A 19803-nucleotide genomic window follows, 5' to 3' on the forward strand; every position below is an offset into this window, starting at 1 on the left:
GGGGGTGAAAACGGGGGTGAAATTTTAAAATGAGTTGCTCTATATCTCAAAACTTTAAAAGTTTACAGATGTAAAAATTGGTATTTAGAATCTTCTTTAAAAATAAGGAAACACGTATTTTTTTGTTTTCAGAAAATCCCAATAGGAGGGGTGAAAAAGGGTGAAAATGGGGGAAAATGGGTTGAATGCCTTTAATCAGGATACCGGTACCTATATCTCAGAAACTGAAGATATTACAGACCTGAAAATTGGTACTTTTGATCTCTTTTAAAAATAAAGAAACACGTAATTTTTTGTTTTTGGAAAATCCAATTAATGGGAGGGTGAAAAGGGGGTGAATTTTTAAAATGAAGGAATCTATATCTCCAAACTTTTAAAGTTTGCAGATGTAAAAATTGGTATTTAGAACCTTCATTAAAAATAAAGGAACACGTATTTTTTTGCTTTCGGAAAATCGCAATAGGAGGAGTGAAAAGGGGCTAAAAAGTGGTTGAATGCCTTTAATGAGGCTACTTATATATCAGAAACTGAAGATATTACAGACCTGAAAATTGGGGTTTGGGATCTCCGTTAAAAATAAAGAAACACGTATTTTTTTGTTTCTGGAAAATCCAATTTAGGGGGGGTGTGAAAAGGGAGTAATATTTTAAAATGAGTGTATCTATCTCAAAATTTTTAAAGGTTATAAATGTGAAAATTGGTATATAGAATCTCCTTTAAAAATAAATAAACACACGTATTTTTTCGTTTTTGGAAAATCCAAATATTGGGGGGTAAAAAGGGGGGAGGGTAAATTTTTTAAAATAAGTGTGTATACATCTTAAAACTTTAAAATTTACAGATGCAAAAATTGGTAGTTAGAATCTCCTCTGAAAATAAAGGAAAACGTATTTTTTGTTTCATGTAAATCCCAATAGGAGGGGTGTAAAAGGGTGAAAAATGGGTTCAATGCCTTGAATGAGGATACATATATCTCAGAAACGAAAGATATTACAGAACTGAAAATTTGTATATGGGATCTCCTTTAAAAATAAAGAAACACGTATTTTTTAGTTTTGGAAAATCCAATTAATGGCGGTTAAACAGGAGTGACAAATTGGGTGAATTTTTGGAAGACTATATCTACAGAATATCTTGGAAACGTAAAATGTTACAGACGTAAAAAGTGGGTGTTTGTATCTCCTGTAAATCTAAAGAAACATAGGTGATTTGTGTTTGGAAATTCCACTTAAGGGGAACTCAAAAGGGGTGAAATTTTAAAATGAGAATTTTTACAGTTTATCTCAAAAAACTTAACATGTTACAGAAGTGAAAAATGGTATTTTTTATCTCTATTAAACATAAAGAAACGTGTATTTTTAGCTTTCGGAAATACCACTTGGGTGGAGGGGGGGGGGGGTAAAAGTGACTGAAAATGGTGTTGAATTCTTTTAATTAAGCTACTGATATCTCAAAAATGAAGATGTTACAGACGAGAAATTTGATATTTGCAATCTGCTTTAAAAATAAAGAAACACGTATTCTCGGAAAATCCAATGAGGGGGGGGGGGGTGAAAGAATTGAAAAATTAATTAAATTAATTGAATGAGAATACATACATCTAATAAAAACTAAAGTTGTTACAGACGTGAAAATTCGTATTTGGATCTCCTTTAAAAACAAAGAAAAACGCGTTTTGGGGGGAAACCATCTTGGAGGGCGGGAGTGTTAAAGGAGTTGAATTCCTTTCATGAGGACACATAAATCAAAAACTGAAGAAGTTAGAGTCGTGATAATTGGTATTTAGAAGATCCTTTACTATTAAAGAAACAAGTATTTTTTGCGGGAAAATTCACTTAGGGGGGAGGGGAGTAGTGTGAAATGAAGTGAAAAAAGTAAATTATTTTTATGGGGATACTTATATCTCAAAACTGGAGGTAATAGACGTGAACATTGGTGTTTGAAATCTTCTTTAAACATAAGAAACAAGCCTTTTTTAATTTTTTTTGGGGGGGGGGTGCCGGTAAATAAACTTAACGGCGGTGGGGTGTAGAAGGAGGTGAGACCAATTGATTTTACTGTTCTTAATGTACTTATAAGGATCCTCGGCAGCGCGCCGGCCTCTCACAGCTGGGTTCCGTGGTTCAAATCCCGTTCACTCCATGTGACATTCGTATTGGACAAAACGGAGGCGGGACAGGTTTTTCTCCGGATACTCCGGTTTTCCTGTCATCATCCATTCCAGCAACACATAATAATAATAATAATAATAATAATAATAATAATAATAATAATAATAATAATAATAATAATAATAATGATGTTCCGGACCGTCGTCAAATGTGCGGACCGCGCTGGAAACGGCTCCTGGACGGGTAATGACTAAGAATGCAGTCCGGCCGCGGGTTCAGTGCCTTCTAGGCACCCAATATGACACCACGCCGGATCTCCTGAAGGATTTTATCCCTATTAAAAATGATTATATTAAAAGATGGCAAAGATTTACGGACCCAACTGACCGGGAGGAATACCTGAGCCTAGCCCGGGAAGAACGAAATCGATTGCTGGAAAAGAAGATTGAAAAATGGGAGGAAACATGCCGTAATCTAATAGAAAACGAGTCAGATCGGGAATCTTGGTGGGTTCTCGCAGAAAACGAGTCAGACCGCGAATTTCGGCGGATTATATATCTAAAACAATAAGCATTCAATTATAAATTTCAGTATAATACCGTAGCGAAGCACGGGTATGTTGCTAGTCTATATATATAAAATAACTTGTCCTGACTGACTGACTGACTGATTCATCATCGCAGAGCCAAAACTACTGGACGTAAAGAAATGAAATTTTGGGGATATATTCATATTAAGATGTAGGTGCTCGCTAAGAGAGGATTTTTGGATATTCCTTCGCTAAGGGGGTGAAAAGAGGGGTGAAATTTTAAAATGAGTGTGTCTATATCTCAAAAGTTTAAAAGTTTACAGATGTAAACATTGGTATTTAGAATCTTCTTTAAAAATAAGGAAACACGTATTTTTTTGTTTTCAGAAAATCCCAATAGGAGGGGTGAAAATGGGTGAAAATGGGGAAAATGGGTTGAATGCCCTTAATCAGGATACCAGTACTTATATCTCAGAAACTGAAGATATTACAGACCTGAACATTGGTACTTTTGATCTCTTTTAAAAATAAGGAAACACGTATTTTTTTGTTTTTGCAAAATCCAATTAATGGGAGGGTGAAAAGGGGGTGAATTTTTAAAATGAGTGAATCTATATCTCCAAACTTTTAAAGTTTGCAGATGTAAAAATTGGTATTTAGAATCTTCATTAAACATAAAGAAACAAGTATTTTTTTGTTTTCGGAAAATCGCAATAGGAGGGGTGAAAAGGGGTGAAAAAGGGGTTGAATGCCTTTAATGAGGATACTTATATCTCAGAAACTGAAGATATTATAGACCTGAAAATTGGTGTTTGGGATCTCCTTTAAAAATAAAGAAACACGTATTTTTTTTGTTTCTGGAAAACCCAATTAAGGGGGGGTGAAAAGGGGGTAATATTTTAAAATGATTGTATCTATATCTCAAAACTTTAAAATTTACAGATGTAAAAATTGGTAGTTAGAATCTCCTCTAAAAATAAAGGAACACATATTTTTTTGTTTCCTGCAAATCCCAATAGGAGGGGTGTAAAAGGGTGAAAAATGGGTTGAATGCCTTTAATGAGGATACATATATCTCAGAAACGGAAGATATTACAGAACTGAAAATTTGTATATGGGATCTCCTTTAAAAATAAAGAAACACGTATTTTTTTAGTTTTTGGAAAATCCTATTAATGGCGGTTAAACATAAGTGACAAATTGGGGTGAATTTTTTGAAAGATTATCATGGAAACGTAAAATGTTACAGACGTAAAAAGTGGATGTTTGGAATCTCCTGTAAATGTAAAGAAACATAGGTGATTTGTTTTTGGAAACTCCATTTAAGGGGAACCCAAAAAGGGTGAAATTTTAAAATGAGAATTTTTACAGTATATCTAAAAAAACTTAACATGTTACAGAAGTGAAAAATGGTATTTTTATCTCTATTAAACCTAAAGAAACGTGTATTTTTAATTTTCGGAAATACCACTTGGGTGGAGGGGGGGTGAAAGTGACTGAACATGGTGTTGAATTCTTTTAATTAGGCTACTGATATCTTAAAAATGAAGATGTTACAGACGTGAAATTTGATATTTGCAATCTGCTTTAAAAGTAAAGAAACACGTATTCTCGGAAAATCCAATGAAGCGGGGGGAGAGGGGTGAAAGAATTGAAAAATTAATTGACTTTAATTGTATGAGAATATATACTGAAATCTTTCTATTAAATATAAATATAAATAATAATAACTAATGGAATTTGGGAGCCATAAATATACAAATAAATAATTCTTAAACTTTGCCGGCTGTTGAAACTCATCTTCAGGGTCGTTGCCTTGTGACAAGGAGATCTGAATCACTTGATACCTAAAAAATTAATATTGGAAAAGGAGTCCATCTGGTAATTTCCCCCACCCATAGAAATTAAACAGAATATATATTAATTTTATACAATTTACTTAGTCAATTAAACCTGTATTTACCTAGAAATCCGAGCAGAGCTCGTCGTGATACACCCTTGAACATATATAACAAAATAAAGAGAATATTGATATAAATAATAAATGTCTTAATTTATGAAATAACTCTCTCTCAATAACTGATACTCAGTTTATTCCGCAACGCAAAATATTCACACGCAGTCATGACTCATTTTTCAAGAATGGACTCCACTTTGCTGATGGCGTTGGTATAGTTTAAAAAGGCCCAACACGTTACCTTACGTAGACTCTCCGTAGAATTATATATGGCTAACATTCATAACCATAGAATGTTGTTACACTCCAGCATCTTTCTCCCTGGTTCCTTCAACAGCAGATCTCGAACTCCCAACATGGCATGGGACATCTTCCCACAACTCGTACAAAACACCTCTCAGATTACCACCAGTATCACCTCTGCACACTGCAAGCTGCAACTTCCAACTGCCGACGCGTGCTTGCACCACACTAGCCCAAGCCAACACAACAGCATCTTAAAATAGCCCAGTTCCTGGAATTTTCCACCTCAGCTCCGTCAACACGTAAACCCCCGCTCGGAGACTCGTCACGTACACAACCGGGAGATAAACTGAGTGATCGAAACACAGTAGTCCCAAATAAAATATAGAGAGTATCCATAATAACGAGAGTTCCAAAAAGAGTTACTAAGCCGCGACGGCTAAATACACACATAAATGAAATATACACATGAATAAATAATAATAATAATAATAATAATAATAATAATAATAATAATAATAATATCTGACCGGGGTTTGTCAGGTTACAATACTCCCCCTTTGTTTTCCAACAGATGCAAATGTTGGCAAAACAACACAAATCAGGTGGCTGATGGCCCAAGGACAGCTCCTCAAACTACCCATCAAATATACAATATACAACATTAGGGATCCCGATGGTATCTCCTCAAATTGAACACATTATAAGTTCCAATACATTTCCTATTAGCATCAATTAAGGAATATGCACACCTCCCTATCCTTCTCGCAACAATAAAAGGACCCTTAAACAATTGAAAAAACTTAGACATGGTCTTATCCTCAGCGTTAGATGGGTGAGGCACTCGCAACAATACTTCATCTCCTACCTCTAAACTATCAGAGCACCTATTCTGAACTATCCTCGCACGTTTCTGACCAGACTTAATCAGCTTCTCCCTAGCAAGCTGTACAAATAGATCCTGAGGAACCTCCTCCATGCTCTCCAACCTCAATATCTTGGCCAACTCAAAATCAGGCTTTCTCCCAAAGTGCACCTCAATGGGTGTAAGACCAGTACTCTCATGTCTTGTGACATTGAGCCAATTTTCCATCCTACTTAAATGTTCATACCAAGAGCTATGATTATGACTTACATAGGTCCTAAACATCCGTCCAAGTTCCCTCATGACTCTCTCAGACATGTTTCCACAAGGAAACCTTATAGACGAATATGTTACCTGAATACCTCTGTCCTGTAGAGTCTTCTTCCAGATGTTCGAAGTGAACTGTGAGCCGTGATCGGATAGGATCCTCCTAGAGTTACCGAATTTCTCGCAATACTTACTCACTGCATTGGCACATCCTCTAGCAGAAGCCTTCCGAAGTGGGTATAATGTAACGAATTTAGAGAACGAGTCAAGTATTACAAATATATATCGGTAGCCATACCTAGACTTAACCAACGGTCCATAGATGTCCACACACAGTAACTCACCTATATCCTCGGTTATCACAGCCTGCCTCGGCCCGTGCATATACCTATTTGGGTGTTTACACTTCTGACACACATCGCAAGTAGCCAAAGTCTGACGGACTTGTCTACCCATATTGCGCCACACAAAGTGATACTGAATTGCACATAATACCTTCTCCGCACCAAAGTGACCTAATTCCTTATGGAAATACCAAATCATGTCTTTCCGCAAGGCTTGAGGCACTACAACCCTCCATACATCCTTATGACATATGCGAGCTACTAAACCACTCAGAAGTTTATACCTCATATTCCCTTTTTCCACAATAGTGTCAGGCTCAGCAGCCTCTAACTCAAATAAAATATCACACAACTCCTCATCCTGTCCCTGTTCCAATTTCATCTTCGAGAGTTTCCTTCTCTCCTCTCTACATTCGTCATACTTATCAGCACATACCAAGATATTCTCACTAAAATCAGTGCTGACCTCATCAGCTGTCACAGAAATATTCCGACTCAAATAGTCAGCTAACACATTATCAGTACCCTTAACATGAACAACTTTAGGGTCATACTCCTGTATCGCCAGAATCCAGCGTGACATCCTGTTGGAGGTTAACTTACACGTTTTCATAAAGACAAGAGCATTATGATCTGTATGGATCTCAAAAGAATGGCCTAAAATGTAAATGCGGAATTTCTCTAAAGAATAAACAATCGCTAAAAGTTCCTGTTCGCTCGTAGTATACCGCCGTTCCGCTGTGCTAAGTCCTCGACTTGCCAGGGAAACAATGCCTAGATTACCTTGTTCATCACGCTGACAGAGAGCACCAGCTATACCTGAATTAGACGCATCCGTCATTACAATATAAGGCTTCTCAGTACATGGAAATTTCAGCGTGACAGCTTGGCGGAATCCACTTTTCAGGCGCTCAAATGCCTCATTGAGGTCATGGTTCCATCTCCATTTCGCATTCTTTACTAATAACTCGCGGAAAGGTTCAATTAAACAAGAGTATCTGATTACAAAGCGCCTGAAATAATTGCAGAGACCTAAAAAGGACCTTAACTGCTTCGCATTGCGTGGGGTGCTAGCATTGAAGATGCTGTCCAGTTTCTCCCCCTGTGGTGTGACCCCGTTCCGATTGATGGTGTGCCCCAGAAAACTAATTTGATGCGTTGCGAAATTAGATTTAGATAGCTTCAAAGTGAAGCCCGCTTCCCTTAATTTTGTAAAAACACTCCGTAAGTGTGTCATGTGTTCAGAAAATGTACGAGATGCAAGGACCAAGTCGTCAATGTAACACGTAGTGAATTCCTCTGTGTCCGGCCCTAGTGCAATAGATAGGGCTCTAATAAGCCCTGATGACGACGTCTTGGTTCCGAAAGGAATTCTGGTGAATTGAAACAACCTGTTCTTATAGAGAAAAGCAGTAAAAGGCCGGTCCTCCACCCGTAATGGTACCTGCCAGAAACTACTACGCAAGTCAACCGCAGTAAACCAATGACAACCTTCAAATCTCTGAACTAAACTCTCAATATTCTCAGGCCTCTGCTGATCCTCAGCTATCCGATGGTTCATAAGCCTAGCATCTAAACACAGTCTCACAGACCCATCCTTCTTGCCAATAACAACCAAAGGATTAACGTACTTGCTACAGGAAGGCTCAATAATCTTACCTGTAAGCATATTATGTATCACTTCCTGTACCGCCTGAGCATGAGCATGAGGAATCGGATATCTAGGACTATTAAAACTAGACCTATCTAAAATATCAAATGAGTGTTCGTACACAGTAGTACACCCTAATTCACCAGAGAACACCTCCTTGTTCTCCATCAAAACATTCAAAAGTTCCCTCTTCTGCTGCTCCTCCAGGCATGTCTGTCGCACCGCTTTCTCCACCTCACTGACCAAATCCTGACTTTCCGATACCATACTGTCATTAATTCTGATACTTGCATTATTAACTTTAACATCGACTTCATCCTCAACAATTTCCTCAATAACCTGAATATGACTACAATGAAGCACAAAACTACTCCTATCCACCTGATAATTAAGCTTAATCGGTTTACGTTCTTCACCAACAAGAAATTTCAAAACAGCAATATCATAGTCAATCACACACTTGGTTTCAGATAGCCAGTCATTCCCCAGTATAACGGAATATACCAGATTAGGCACAACAAGACAACATTGCAACATGGTCTGACCACCAACCTCAAGAGGAACAATAACCTGACTACGAATACGATTACTCTTAGCACCAGCTGCTGTGATAATAAATGTGTTCCTCACAGGAATCTCCTCAATAATCTCACCTCTGCGACGAGCTTCCTCACAAAATTTAAAATTTACACAAGACTTATGACTCCCCGAGTCTACAAGCAATTTCTCCTTCACACCCCATATGGTAGCCTCCATAGCTGGGTTGATCAATAATTCAGACGAACCACCTTCCTTAGCACTATCCTGGTCACACAACAAATCCTTACCAACATCAATCTCAAAAGCCTCCCTGATAACATGGATTTGCACATCAAGTGGGGATCTCCTAACGGACCTATTTAGGACATCCCGTTGGAGTTTAAATTCTGATTCTGCTGATTACCACTATTATTACCTCTCTCATCCCTTCTCCCCCTATCATTCAAATCCCTAGACTGATTACTAGAATTAAAATTCCTACTATCTTGATTCCTGAAATTAATCCTGTTTTCTTCCTGCCTATTCCCATTACCCTGATCCCTTCTGCTATAGTCATTCCCATTCCTACGATTACTTTCAAATGCTACTCCTCTCCTGTGATTATTTTCCCCCACACTCCTATGTCCTACCTGCCTACCCAAAGAATCGAAACGTTGCAACAGCCCTTCCATTCCCTTAATGGTCTTAACCTGCTGGATGCACATGGCCAACTGAATATCTTCATTAAAATGTCTAGCCATCCTCCTAACAATATCCTGCTCTGGCAAACTCTCTTCTAAGTTCTGACTAATAGCCACGTGCACAAGAAAATACTCCGTACGAGAAATACCCTCATTACCCTTATACTTCCCAGCCATAATCCTATCTCTTTCCCTACCCTGAATCTCCTCATCCCAAAACTTATCCATAAACAACTCCCTGAATCCCCTTAAACCCTTAATATGACCTCTATAAACATCATACCAACTCCTAGCTTCACCCGTAAACGCACTTGCTAACATATCATCTACCAAGTCCCACTCTAACACACCTTCTTCCAAGCTCCTAGTAAAACGTTTCTCCACTACCTTGAGAAATTCCAGAGGGTTAAACTGCTTACCATTAAACGTAGGCAGCTCAATTTCCTTAATAATATGCCTTTGTATGCTAGAACTCTGAACATCACCTGAGGACCTGACTGATTGAATCTTTTCGTCAACCCTCTGCAATACATCTGCCTTCCATACATCAATATGACTAGCGTTCTCTCTGACCTGATGTTCAATTACACCTTGTTTACTTATCACATTGTGAATACTGTTAAAGTTATCTAAAATTTTATCCTGACATTTAGAATTATTTTCAACAAGTTTAGCTTCAAGATTATTAGCAACGTTACAAATTACTCGGTTAAATTCACTTTTATTTGATTCAGATATACCCCTAATTTCTTCAATTTGCCTATCATGCTCAGACAATTTACCATTAATTTCTACACATTGATAGTTTAATTCCTTCCTCATCTCCATAATACCTGAATCGACTTTCTCACTTAACCTCTTTACTTGATTATCCATCCTATCACTAATTTCCTGAACATGTTTTTCAATTTTAGCAACATTAATTTCCATTTTCTGATTATTATCCTCAAGTTTACTTTCAAGTTTCTGTGTTAACTCATCATTCTGCTCTCTAAGTTTACTTTCAAGTTTATTAGTAAATTCACTCAAAATATGAACTAATTGGTCTAGCTGCTGGTCACTATTATCGCTACTCTGCTCCGATAGAGATGATGAAGCATTGTCCCCGGTTACCATCGATTCTAACACAACATTTAAATTATTATCGCCCATTGTGGCTTCACTCTCTGAATTAATCATGTCAACGGTATAGTTTGCTCCCCCTGTACTACAATTAATATGCACTTTCCTTTCCACACTCCTATTTCTTAATTTTAACAGATTAATATTTTCTCTCGTCCAACTCATCACCTTGCGTTTCCCACATACGCAAAATTTCCACAAGACATATTATACACTCTACAGCGAACAAGAAATCTCCACAACAACTGTACATATCATGAAATTTGAGAGCAACTATACCATTTCTTTGTGCATACCCTATCGTGACTCAGATCAGTCTTGCCCCACGTTGCTAGCGACATTGAAATCTCTCTATTAAATATAAATATAAATAATAATAACTAATGGAATTTGGGAGCCATAAATATACAAATAAATAATTCTTAAACTTTGCCGGCTGTTGAAACTCATCTTCAGGGTCGTTGCCTTGTGACAAGGAGATCTGAATCACTTGATACCTAAAAAATTAATATTGGAAAAGGAGTCCATCTGGTAATTTCCCCCACCCATAGAAATTAAACAGAATATATATTAATTTTATACAATTTACTTAGTCAATTAAACCTGTATTTACCTAGAAATCCGAGCAGAGCTCGTCGTGATACACCCTTGAACATATATAACAAAATAAAGAGAATATTGATATAAATAATAAATGTCTTAATTTATGAAATAACTCTCTCTCAATAACTGATACTCAGTTTATTCCGCAATGCAAAATATTCACACGCAGTCATGACTCATTTTTCAAGAATGGACTCCACTTTGCTGATGGCGTTGGTATAGTTTAAAAAGGCCCAACACGTTACCTTACGTAGACTCTCCGTAGAATTATATATGGCTAACATTCATAACCATAGAATGTTGTTACAATCCAGCATCTTTCTCCCTGGTTCCTTCAACAGCAGATCTAGAACTCCCAACATGGCATGGGACATCTTCCCACAACTCGTACAAAACACCTCTCAGATTACCACCAGTATCACCTCTGCACACTGCAAGCTGCAACTTCCAACTGCCGACGCGTGCTTGCACCACACTAGCCCAAGCCAACACAACAGCATCTTAAAATAATGAATTTTCCTGGAATTTTCCACCTCAGCTCCGTCAACACGTAAACCCCCGCTCGGAGACTCGTCACGTACACAACCGGGAGATAAACTGAGTGATCGAAACACAGTAGTCCCAAATAAAATATAGAGAGTATCCATAATAACGAGAGTTCCAAAAAGAGTTACTAAGCCGCGACGGCTAAATACACACATAAATGAAATATACACATGAATAAATAATAATAATAATAATAATAATAATAATAATAATAATAATAATAATAATAATAATGACAATAATAATAATAATAATATCTGACCGGGGTTTGTCAGGTTACAATACATCTGATAAAAACTAAAGTTGTTACAGACGAGAAAATTCGTATTTTGATCTCCTTTAAAAACGAAGAAAAACGCGTTTTGGGGGGGAAACCATCTTGGGGGGCGGGAGTGTAAAGGAGTTGAATTCCTTTCATGAGGACACATAAATCAAAAACTGAAGAAGTTAGAGTCGTGATAATTGGTATTTAAAAGATCCTTCACTATTAAAGAAACAAGTATTTTTTGCGGGAAAGTTCACTTAGGGGAGGGGGGAGGGGGGAGTAGTTTGAAATGAAGTGACAAAAGTAAATTATGTTTATGGGGATACTTATATCTCAAAACTGAATGTAATAGACGTGAACATTGGTGTTTGGAATCTCCCTTAAACATAAAGAAACACGCGTTCTTTTAATTTGGGGGGGGGGGGGGGGTTGGCAGTAAAAACTAACGGCGGTGGGGTGTAAAAGGAGGTGAGACCAATTGATTTTACTGTTCTTAATATACTTATAAGGATCCTCCGTTGCTCAGGCGGCAGCGCGCCGGCCTCTCACAGCTGGGTTCCGTGGTTCAAATCCCGGTCACTCCATGTGACATTCGTGCCGGACAAAACGGAGGCGGGACAGGTTTTTCTCCGGATACTCCGGTTTTCCCTGTCATCATTCATCCCAGCAACACATAATAGTAGTAATAATAATAATAAGAAGAAGAATAACATTAATAATAATAATAATAATAATAATAATAATATTGTTCCGGACCGTCGTCAAATGTGCAGACCGCGCTGGAAACGGGTCCTGGACGGGTAATGACTAAGAATGCAGTCCGACCGCGGGTTCAGTGCCGCCAAGGCACCCAAGAGGACACCACGGTGGATCTCCTCAAGGATTTGATCCATAATAAAAATTCTTCTAGGAAGAGATGGCAAAGATTTAGGGACCCAACTGACCGGGTGGAATACCTGGACCTAGCCCGGGAAGTACGAAATCGATTGCTGGAAAGAAAGATTGAAAAATGGGAGGAAACTTGCCGTAATCTATTTGAAAACGAGTCAGATCGCGAATTTTGGCGGATTCTCTCAGATAACCAGTCAGATCGCGAATTTCGGCGGATTATATGTAAAACAATAAGCATTCAATTATAAATTTCAGTATAATACCGTAGCGAAGCACGGGTATCTTGCTAGTCTATCTATATATCTATATATATAAAATAACTTGTCCTGACTGACTGACTGACTGACTGACTGACTCATCATCGCAGAGCCAAAACTACTGGACGTAAAGAAATGAAATTTTGGGGATATATTCATATTAAGATGTAGGTGCTCGCTAAGAGAGGATTTTTGGATATTCCTTCGCTAAGGGGGTGAAAAGAGGGGTGAAATTTTAAAATGAGTGTGTCTATATCTCAAAAGTTTAAAAGTTTACAGATGTAAACATTGGTATTTAGAAACTTCTTTAAAAATAAGGAAACACGTATTTTTTTGTTTTCAGAAAATCCCAATAGGAGGGGTGAAAATGGGTGAAAATGGGGAAAATGGGTTGAATGCCCTTAATCAGGATACCAGTACTTATATCTCAGAAACTGAAGATATTACAGACCTGAACATTGGTACTTTTGATCTCTTTTAAAAATAAGGAAACACGTATTTTTTTGTTTTTGCAAAATCCAATTAATGGGAGGGTGAAAAGGGGGTGAATTTTTAAAATGAGTGAATCTATATCTCCAAACTTTTAAAGTTTGCAGATGTAAAAATTGGTATTTAGAATCTTCATTAAACACAAAGAAACAAGTATTTTTTTGTTTTCGGAAAATCGCAATAGGAGGGGTGAAAAGGGGTGAAGAAGGGGTTGTATGCCTTTAATGAGGCTACTTATATTTCAGAACCTGAAGATATTACAGACCTAAAAATTGGTATTTGGGATCTACTTTAAATATAAAGAAACACGTATTTTTGTCTGTGGAAAATATAATTAATGGGGTTGAAAAGGGGCTGATTTTTTAAAGTGAGTGTATCTATATCTCAAAACTTTTTAAGTTTATACATGTAAAAATTGGTGTTTAGAATCTCCTTTAAAAATAAAAAAAACACGTATTCTTTTGTTTTCGGAAAATCCCAATAGGAAGGGTTTAAAAGGGTGAATAATGGGTTGAATGCCTTTCATGAGGCTACTTATATTTCAGAACCTGAAGATATTACAGACCTCAAAATTGGTATTTTGGATCTACTTTAAAAGTAAAGAAACACGCATTTTTTCGTTTTTGGAAAATCCAAATATTGGGGGTGAAAAGAGGGGGTGAATTTTTTAAAATGAGTGTGTCTACATCTTAAAACTTTAAAATTTACAGATGTAAAAATTGGTAGTTAGAATCTCCTCTAAAAATAAAGGAACACGTATTTTTTTTGTTTCCCGTAAATCCTAATAGGATGAAAAATGGGTTGAATGCCTTTAATGAGGATACACATATCTCATAAACGAAAGATATTACAGAACTGATAATTTGCATATGGGATCTCCTTTAAAAATAAAGAAACACGTATGTTTTAGTTTTTGGAAAAGCCAATTAATGGCGCTTAAACAGGAGTGACAAATTGGGGTGAATTTTTTGAAAGACTATCTACAGAATATATTGGAAACGTAAAATGTTACAGACGTAAAGAGTGGGTGTAAATCTCCTGTAAATGTAAAAAAATATAGGTGATTTGTTTTGGGAAACTCCACTTAAAGGGAACTGAAAAGGGGTGAAATTTTAAAATGAGAATTTTTACAGTATATCTAAAAAAACTTAGCATGTTACACAAGAGAAAAATGGTATTTTTTTATCTCTATTAAACATAAAGAAACGCGTACTTTTAGTTTTCGGAAATACCACTTGGTTGGCGGGAGGGGGGGGGTAAAAGTGACTGAAAATGGTGATGAATTCTTTTAATTAGGCTACTAATATCTCAAAAATGAAGATGTTACAGACGTGAAATTTGATATTTGCAATCTGCTTTAAAAGTAAAGAAACACGTATTCTCGGAAAATCCAATGAAGGAGGGGGGGGGGGGGTGTGTGTGAAAGAATTGAAAAATTAATTGACTGAATTGTATGAGAATACATACATCTAATAAAAACTAAAGTTGTTACAGACGTGAAAATTCTTATTTGGACTTCCTTTAAAAACAAAGAAGAACGCGTTTTGGTGGGGAAACCATCTTGGAGGGCGGGAGTGTAAAGGAGTTGAATTCCTTTCATGAGGACACATAAATCAAAAACTGAAGAAGTCAGAGTCGTGATAATTGGTATTTAGAAGATCCTTTACTATTAAAGAAACAAGTACTTTTTGCGGGAAAATTCACAGGGGGGGGGGGGGAAGGAGTGTGAAAGGAAGTGAAAGAAATTGAATTATTTTTATGGGGATATTTACATCTCAAAACCGAAGGTAATAGACGTGAACATTGGTGTCTGGAATCTCCCTTAAACATAAAGAAACAAGCATTCTTTTAAATTTGTTGGTGGGGGTGGGGGGCTGGCGGTAATTAAACTTAACGGCGGTGGGGGGTGGGGTGTAGAAGGAGGTGAGACCAATTGATTTTACTGTTCTTAATGTACTTATAAGGATCCTCCGTTGCTCAGGCGGCAGCGCGCCGGCCTCTCACAGCTGGGTTCCGTGGTTCAAATCCCGGTCACTCCATGTGACATTCGTGCTGGACAAAACGGAGGCGGGACAGGTTTTTCTCCGGATACTCCGGTTTTCCCTGTCATCAGCCATTCCAGCAACACATAATAATAATAATAATAATAATAATAATAATAATAATAATAATAATAATAATAATAATAATAATAATAATAATAATATTCCGGACCGTCGTCAAATGCGCGGACCGCGCTGGAAACAGCTCCTGGACGGGTAATGACTAAGAATGCAGTCCGGACGCGGGTTCAGTGCCACCAAGGCACCCAATATGACACCACGCCGGATCTCCTGAAGGATTTTATCCATATTAAAAATATTATAGGAAAAGATGGCAAAGATTTACGAACCCAACTGTCCGGGAGGAATACCTGAGTCTAGCCCGGGAAGTACGAAATCGATTGCTGGAAAAGAAGATTTAAAAATGGGAGGAAACGTGCCGTAAAATCATAGCAAACCAGTCAGATCGGGAATTTTGGTGAATTCTCGCAGAAAACGAGTCAGATCGCGAATTTCGGCGGATTATATATCTAAAACAATAAGCATTCAATTATAAATTTCAGTATAATACCGTAGCGAAGCACGGGTATCTTGCTAGTTTCTATACATAACTAGATCATTATCAGAAATTCTGTTCATGCACCAACAGAGTTTCATCAGCAAAACCAATATCAGAAGGTAACTATAGTAGAACTTGGTTAATTCGAACCTATGAATTTGAATTAAACTATGTCATACACCGTACTTATCCAAATCTCAAATTCAAAACATCCTTACATTTTCAATGGTTCCTGGAGTTGCAGTGACAGTAAAATATGATGAAACATTAACTCTCAGACAGTTCTGAACATAACACACCTCTGGAAGAAAACTGCCACAAGTCAAAAACTATCACTTTTCAGGAGAATCTGTCAAAGATTTGAATAAATGGGGAAAAATAGTAAATACTATTTTATGATAACGATACTTGTATACAATGGTCCTCTGATATTCAGCATTACAATGGCACAATGCATTATAAACATACTATAGTAGAAGTTCATAAAGCCTCCGTGGCTCAGGCGGTAGCACGCCAGCCTCTCACCTCTGGGTTCCGTGGTTCAAACCCCAGTCACTCCATGTGAATTTGTGCTGGACAAAGCAGAGGTGGGACAGGGTTTTCTCTGGGTACTCAGGTTTTCCCTGTCATCTTCCATTCCAGAAACACTCTTCACTACCATTTTATTTCATCCGTCACTCAATCATTGCCCCACAAGAGTGAGACAGTCTTTGGCAGCCGGCACAATTCCTGTCCTCGCCGCTAGATGTAGCTTCATTCATTCCATTCCTGATCCGGTCGAATGACTGGAAAAAGGCTGTGGATTTTCGTATAGTAGAAGTTCATACATTTTAAGTCATACATTAAAATTCGACGTTCGGCAGTTTTCTATTAAGTGGTTGCAGGAATACCAACACTTATGGCCATAGCGTTAATCAATGATTTAATTAAATATGTACTTTAACAAACTCTTCCGCAGTTCTATACCATGCTCTTGTACACGGAACAATGTTTGAAAATATCTTTTACTGTATTTGTCACAGATGAATTGCTAATATTCTTTTAATAACAATGATTCTACTTAGTGTATATGAAAATAAGCAACTGGCTTATAGACGACAAAAGAAAAGAGAGACTTTTTAAATCTTCTTCTTCCCTGCCTATATCTCAGTTTATTGGGGTAAGCACTTAATGTAAATCTGGCCCAGTTTTATGACTAGATGCCCTTTCAGAAGAAGCTATCAAAGATTTGAATCAATGGAGAAAAATAGTAAATACTCCTCTGTGTGTTTTCACTATTGCACACTTCTATGATGGTTGATAGTGTGGTGTGTTTTTTATTAGGCAGAACACAACCACTCAATCCCAGAACTAGGAATTAACCATGCACACGTAAAATTATCGGCCTGGCCAGATTAAAATCTGAGGTCCTCTGAACCAAAGACCATTACGCTGACCATTTGGCCAAGCAGCTGGTTAATAGAGGCCTTCAAATGTTGAACATAAATCTCAGTCTTTTATACCATGATCCCAAAAGAAAACATGTCATAACTGACATGTGGCAGTCTTCTTCCAGGGGTGTGATAACATAATAAGTGAACTAGTTTGGCCTCAATATGGTACTGAAAAACAAAAGAAGTGTACATTCCCTTATTAGTTTTGAGTCAGTAGCAAAATCTACTTGTTGTCACTTGATCCATCTTCAATTAATGACTGATATTTTACCACGTATTCCCATCTTTTACCTTCCAAGCCCTCAAGAGCCAGTGGATTATATCATTTCTGGGTTTAGGCCTAACGAGTTGGATTTTTCTGATTATCGAAAATCAATATTTGCCAAGGAACATGTCCTCAGAGCCTGAATCTTTTCTTGCTTTCGCAACAACTAAGTTCCATTTCCAGTACCAACATGATTCTTCACTACTTTCCTCTTCCATCCAGGCAGCATTCCATCATCCACCAAGATCGTTTTTTTGAAAATATGGGAGTTCTTCGAACTAAACAATGCAACGGACCATGAGAGAAATTCGAATTACTCATAAATTCAAATTAAAACTGCTTGAATTAACCAAATTTCACTGCACATACATTTTCAAAGTAGAATGTATTATGAAACTTGCAATATATCCCATTTATCTGTACATAATAAGAAAATTAAGACTTACTGGTTCTGGACTGAATATCAGTGGAGCAGGATCAGAACAGCTACAAACACTCCCATACCCTTCAATGTGATTGCAAAATTCCCTTCGTCTTCGATTCTCTTCAGTATCTGGCCAATCGCATTCACTATCTGAAATTAGATTAATTATTGTAATTGAATTTTAGAGTTTTTAAAATCCCCATACTGATATTTGTACCAAAATATCTTCAATTCCAACAGAAATGATGATCACTTCAGTTCTACTCAACAAAAAACTACAAGACCAAAATATAATTGAATATTGATTCCATCTTACAGACTTTTACTATGGAATTAAAATGGAACCCAGTTTATCTGGTTCAAAGAGGACTGGGTATGATGACTAAAAATCTACTTGGAAAATGCTACGAGGAATACTCAAGTAAAGAATGCTTTATGAAATGCATGGATTCATATGATGGATATATTTATATTTCACAGATCTACATTAAGAACCTCCAGACAGATTAGACTCGAGTTGACTATGTGCCCTGGTGACTACAGGGATGGAGTGTCTCCAGATGCTTCTGGTTTCTACAAGGCTAGAAATCCAAATTAATGAGATCTAGTTGAACACTGTTCAACAGAGCATGAATTTTCAGAGCGTTGTTAATACATTCATAATCTGACCCCTCTATGCTAATGGGGTGGACCGTACAGCCAAGGTCTCAATGTCAAGTGTTGGGCGGCAGTAAATAACTTGGGAACCAATTGCTTCAGGTGGATAAGTTCTCTTAGGTGGGGGTGGTAGTCCCTTTAGTGTAGGAAATCACACTGGAACACAAAAAGTAGCAACTGTTCCCAGGTTAGGAGCAATGATGAGAGGTATCCATACTCCATATTAGGAACAGCCTGATCAACTGCTGGTAGCAGCTATAAAATGTCTTTGAGAGTTCCGAGCCCATTGTACTCATTGGCTACATCACCTATTCTCGAACAATTAACATGTATTTGGTAATAATAATATTTGTCTGAGAAAGAGAGAGAGAGAGAGAAAAAAAAGAAACTTCATGGTTGAGACCCACAAAGTAACAGGATTCGTGTTGCAAATTTTTTCTTTCATAAAAAAAACAATTGTTCAACAATGTTTATGGTTTTATGGAGTTTGGATATTCCATCCAGCTTGATACATCTCTCTTTCTCTATCAGGTTTGATATTTTATGAAATATATGATACTACTTACTCTACTCTCACCTACAAAGATAGGGAATTACTGTTGCAAACATGAATTGGGCAAAATTAAGTCTTTATTGTTGTCTCTCTTCTCAACCTGAATTAGTTATAGTCGTCTCACTTCCTGACCCACCAACAAATAAAGCAGATTGCCGCTCCAAATTAAATGGAGACATGTTTTATACAGTTTGGAAATTAAATTCCATTGTTATGTCTTTTCTCGGCTTAATAGCTTTCAGTTGTTGGAAAATAATCTTATGAGGTGGATGTAGTCTGTAGTTTTTTTAGATTGGTGTGTTCATGGTCCATAATTGTAGGCATGATAATAAGGTTTTGGGCTTTTGCCATGTCAGAAAGCAATTCTTTACACTTCGCAGACAAATTTGCTCCAGGTCTTCAGAAGAAAATCTCATCCGTTCACAAGCAAGACTTCCCTAATTAAGGTGGTTTGATTTTAAGAACATTTTACTGTTGGGTCTATGGTAAGCGGTGCTCTCATTCGTCACA

General features: G+C 37.3%; 1 protein-coding gene across 3 annotated transcripts in view; it reads right to left on the reverse strand.

Annotated features, from left to right (window-relative positions):
• LOC136864197 (protein O-linked-mannose beta-1,2-N-acetylglucosaminyltransferase 1) overlaps nt 1-19803 on the reverse strand; it is a 652704-nt gene that overhangs the window by 196502 nt on the left and 436399 nt on the right. For all 3 annotated transcript variants that reach the window (XM_067140873.2, XM_067140872.2, XM_067140875.2), the window contains one exon: nt 18106-18233. In XM_067140873.2, the coding sequence (XP_066996974.1) occupies nt 18106-18233 (128 nt within the window). The remainder of the gene's footprint in view (nt 1-18105; nt 18234-19803) is intronic.

Source organism: Anabrus simplex, chromosome 2, assembly GCF_040414725.1.
Source record: "Anabrus simplex isolate iqAnaSimp1 chromosome 2, ASM4041472v1, whole genome shotgun sequence".
NCBI lineage: Eukaryota > Metazoa > Arthropoda > Insecta > Orthoptera > Tettigoniidae > Anabrus > Anabrus simplex.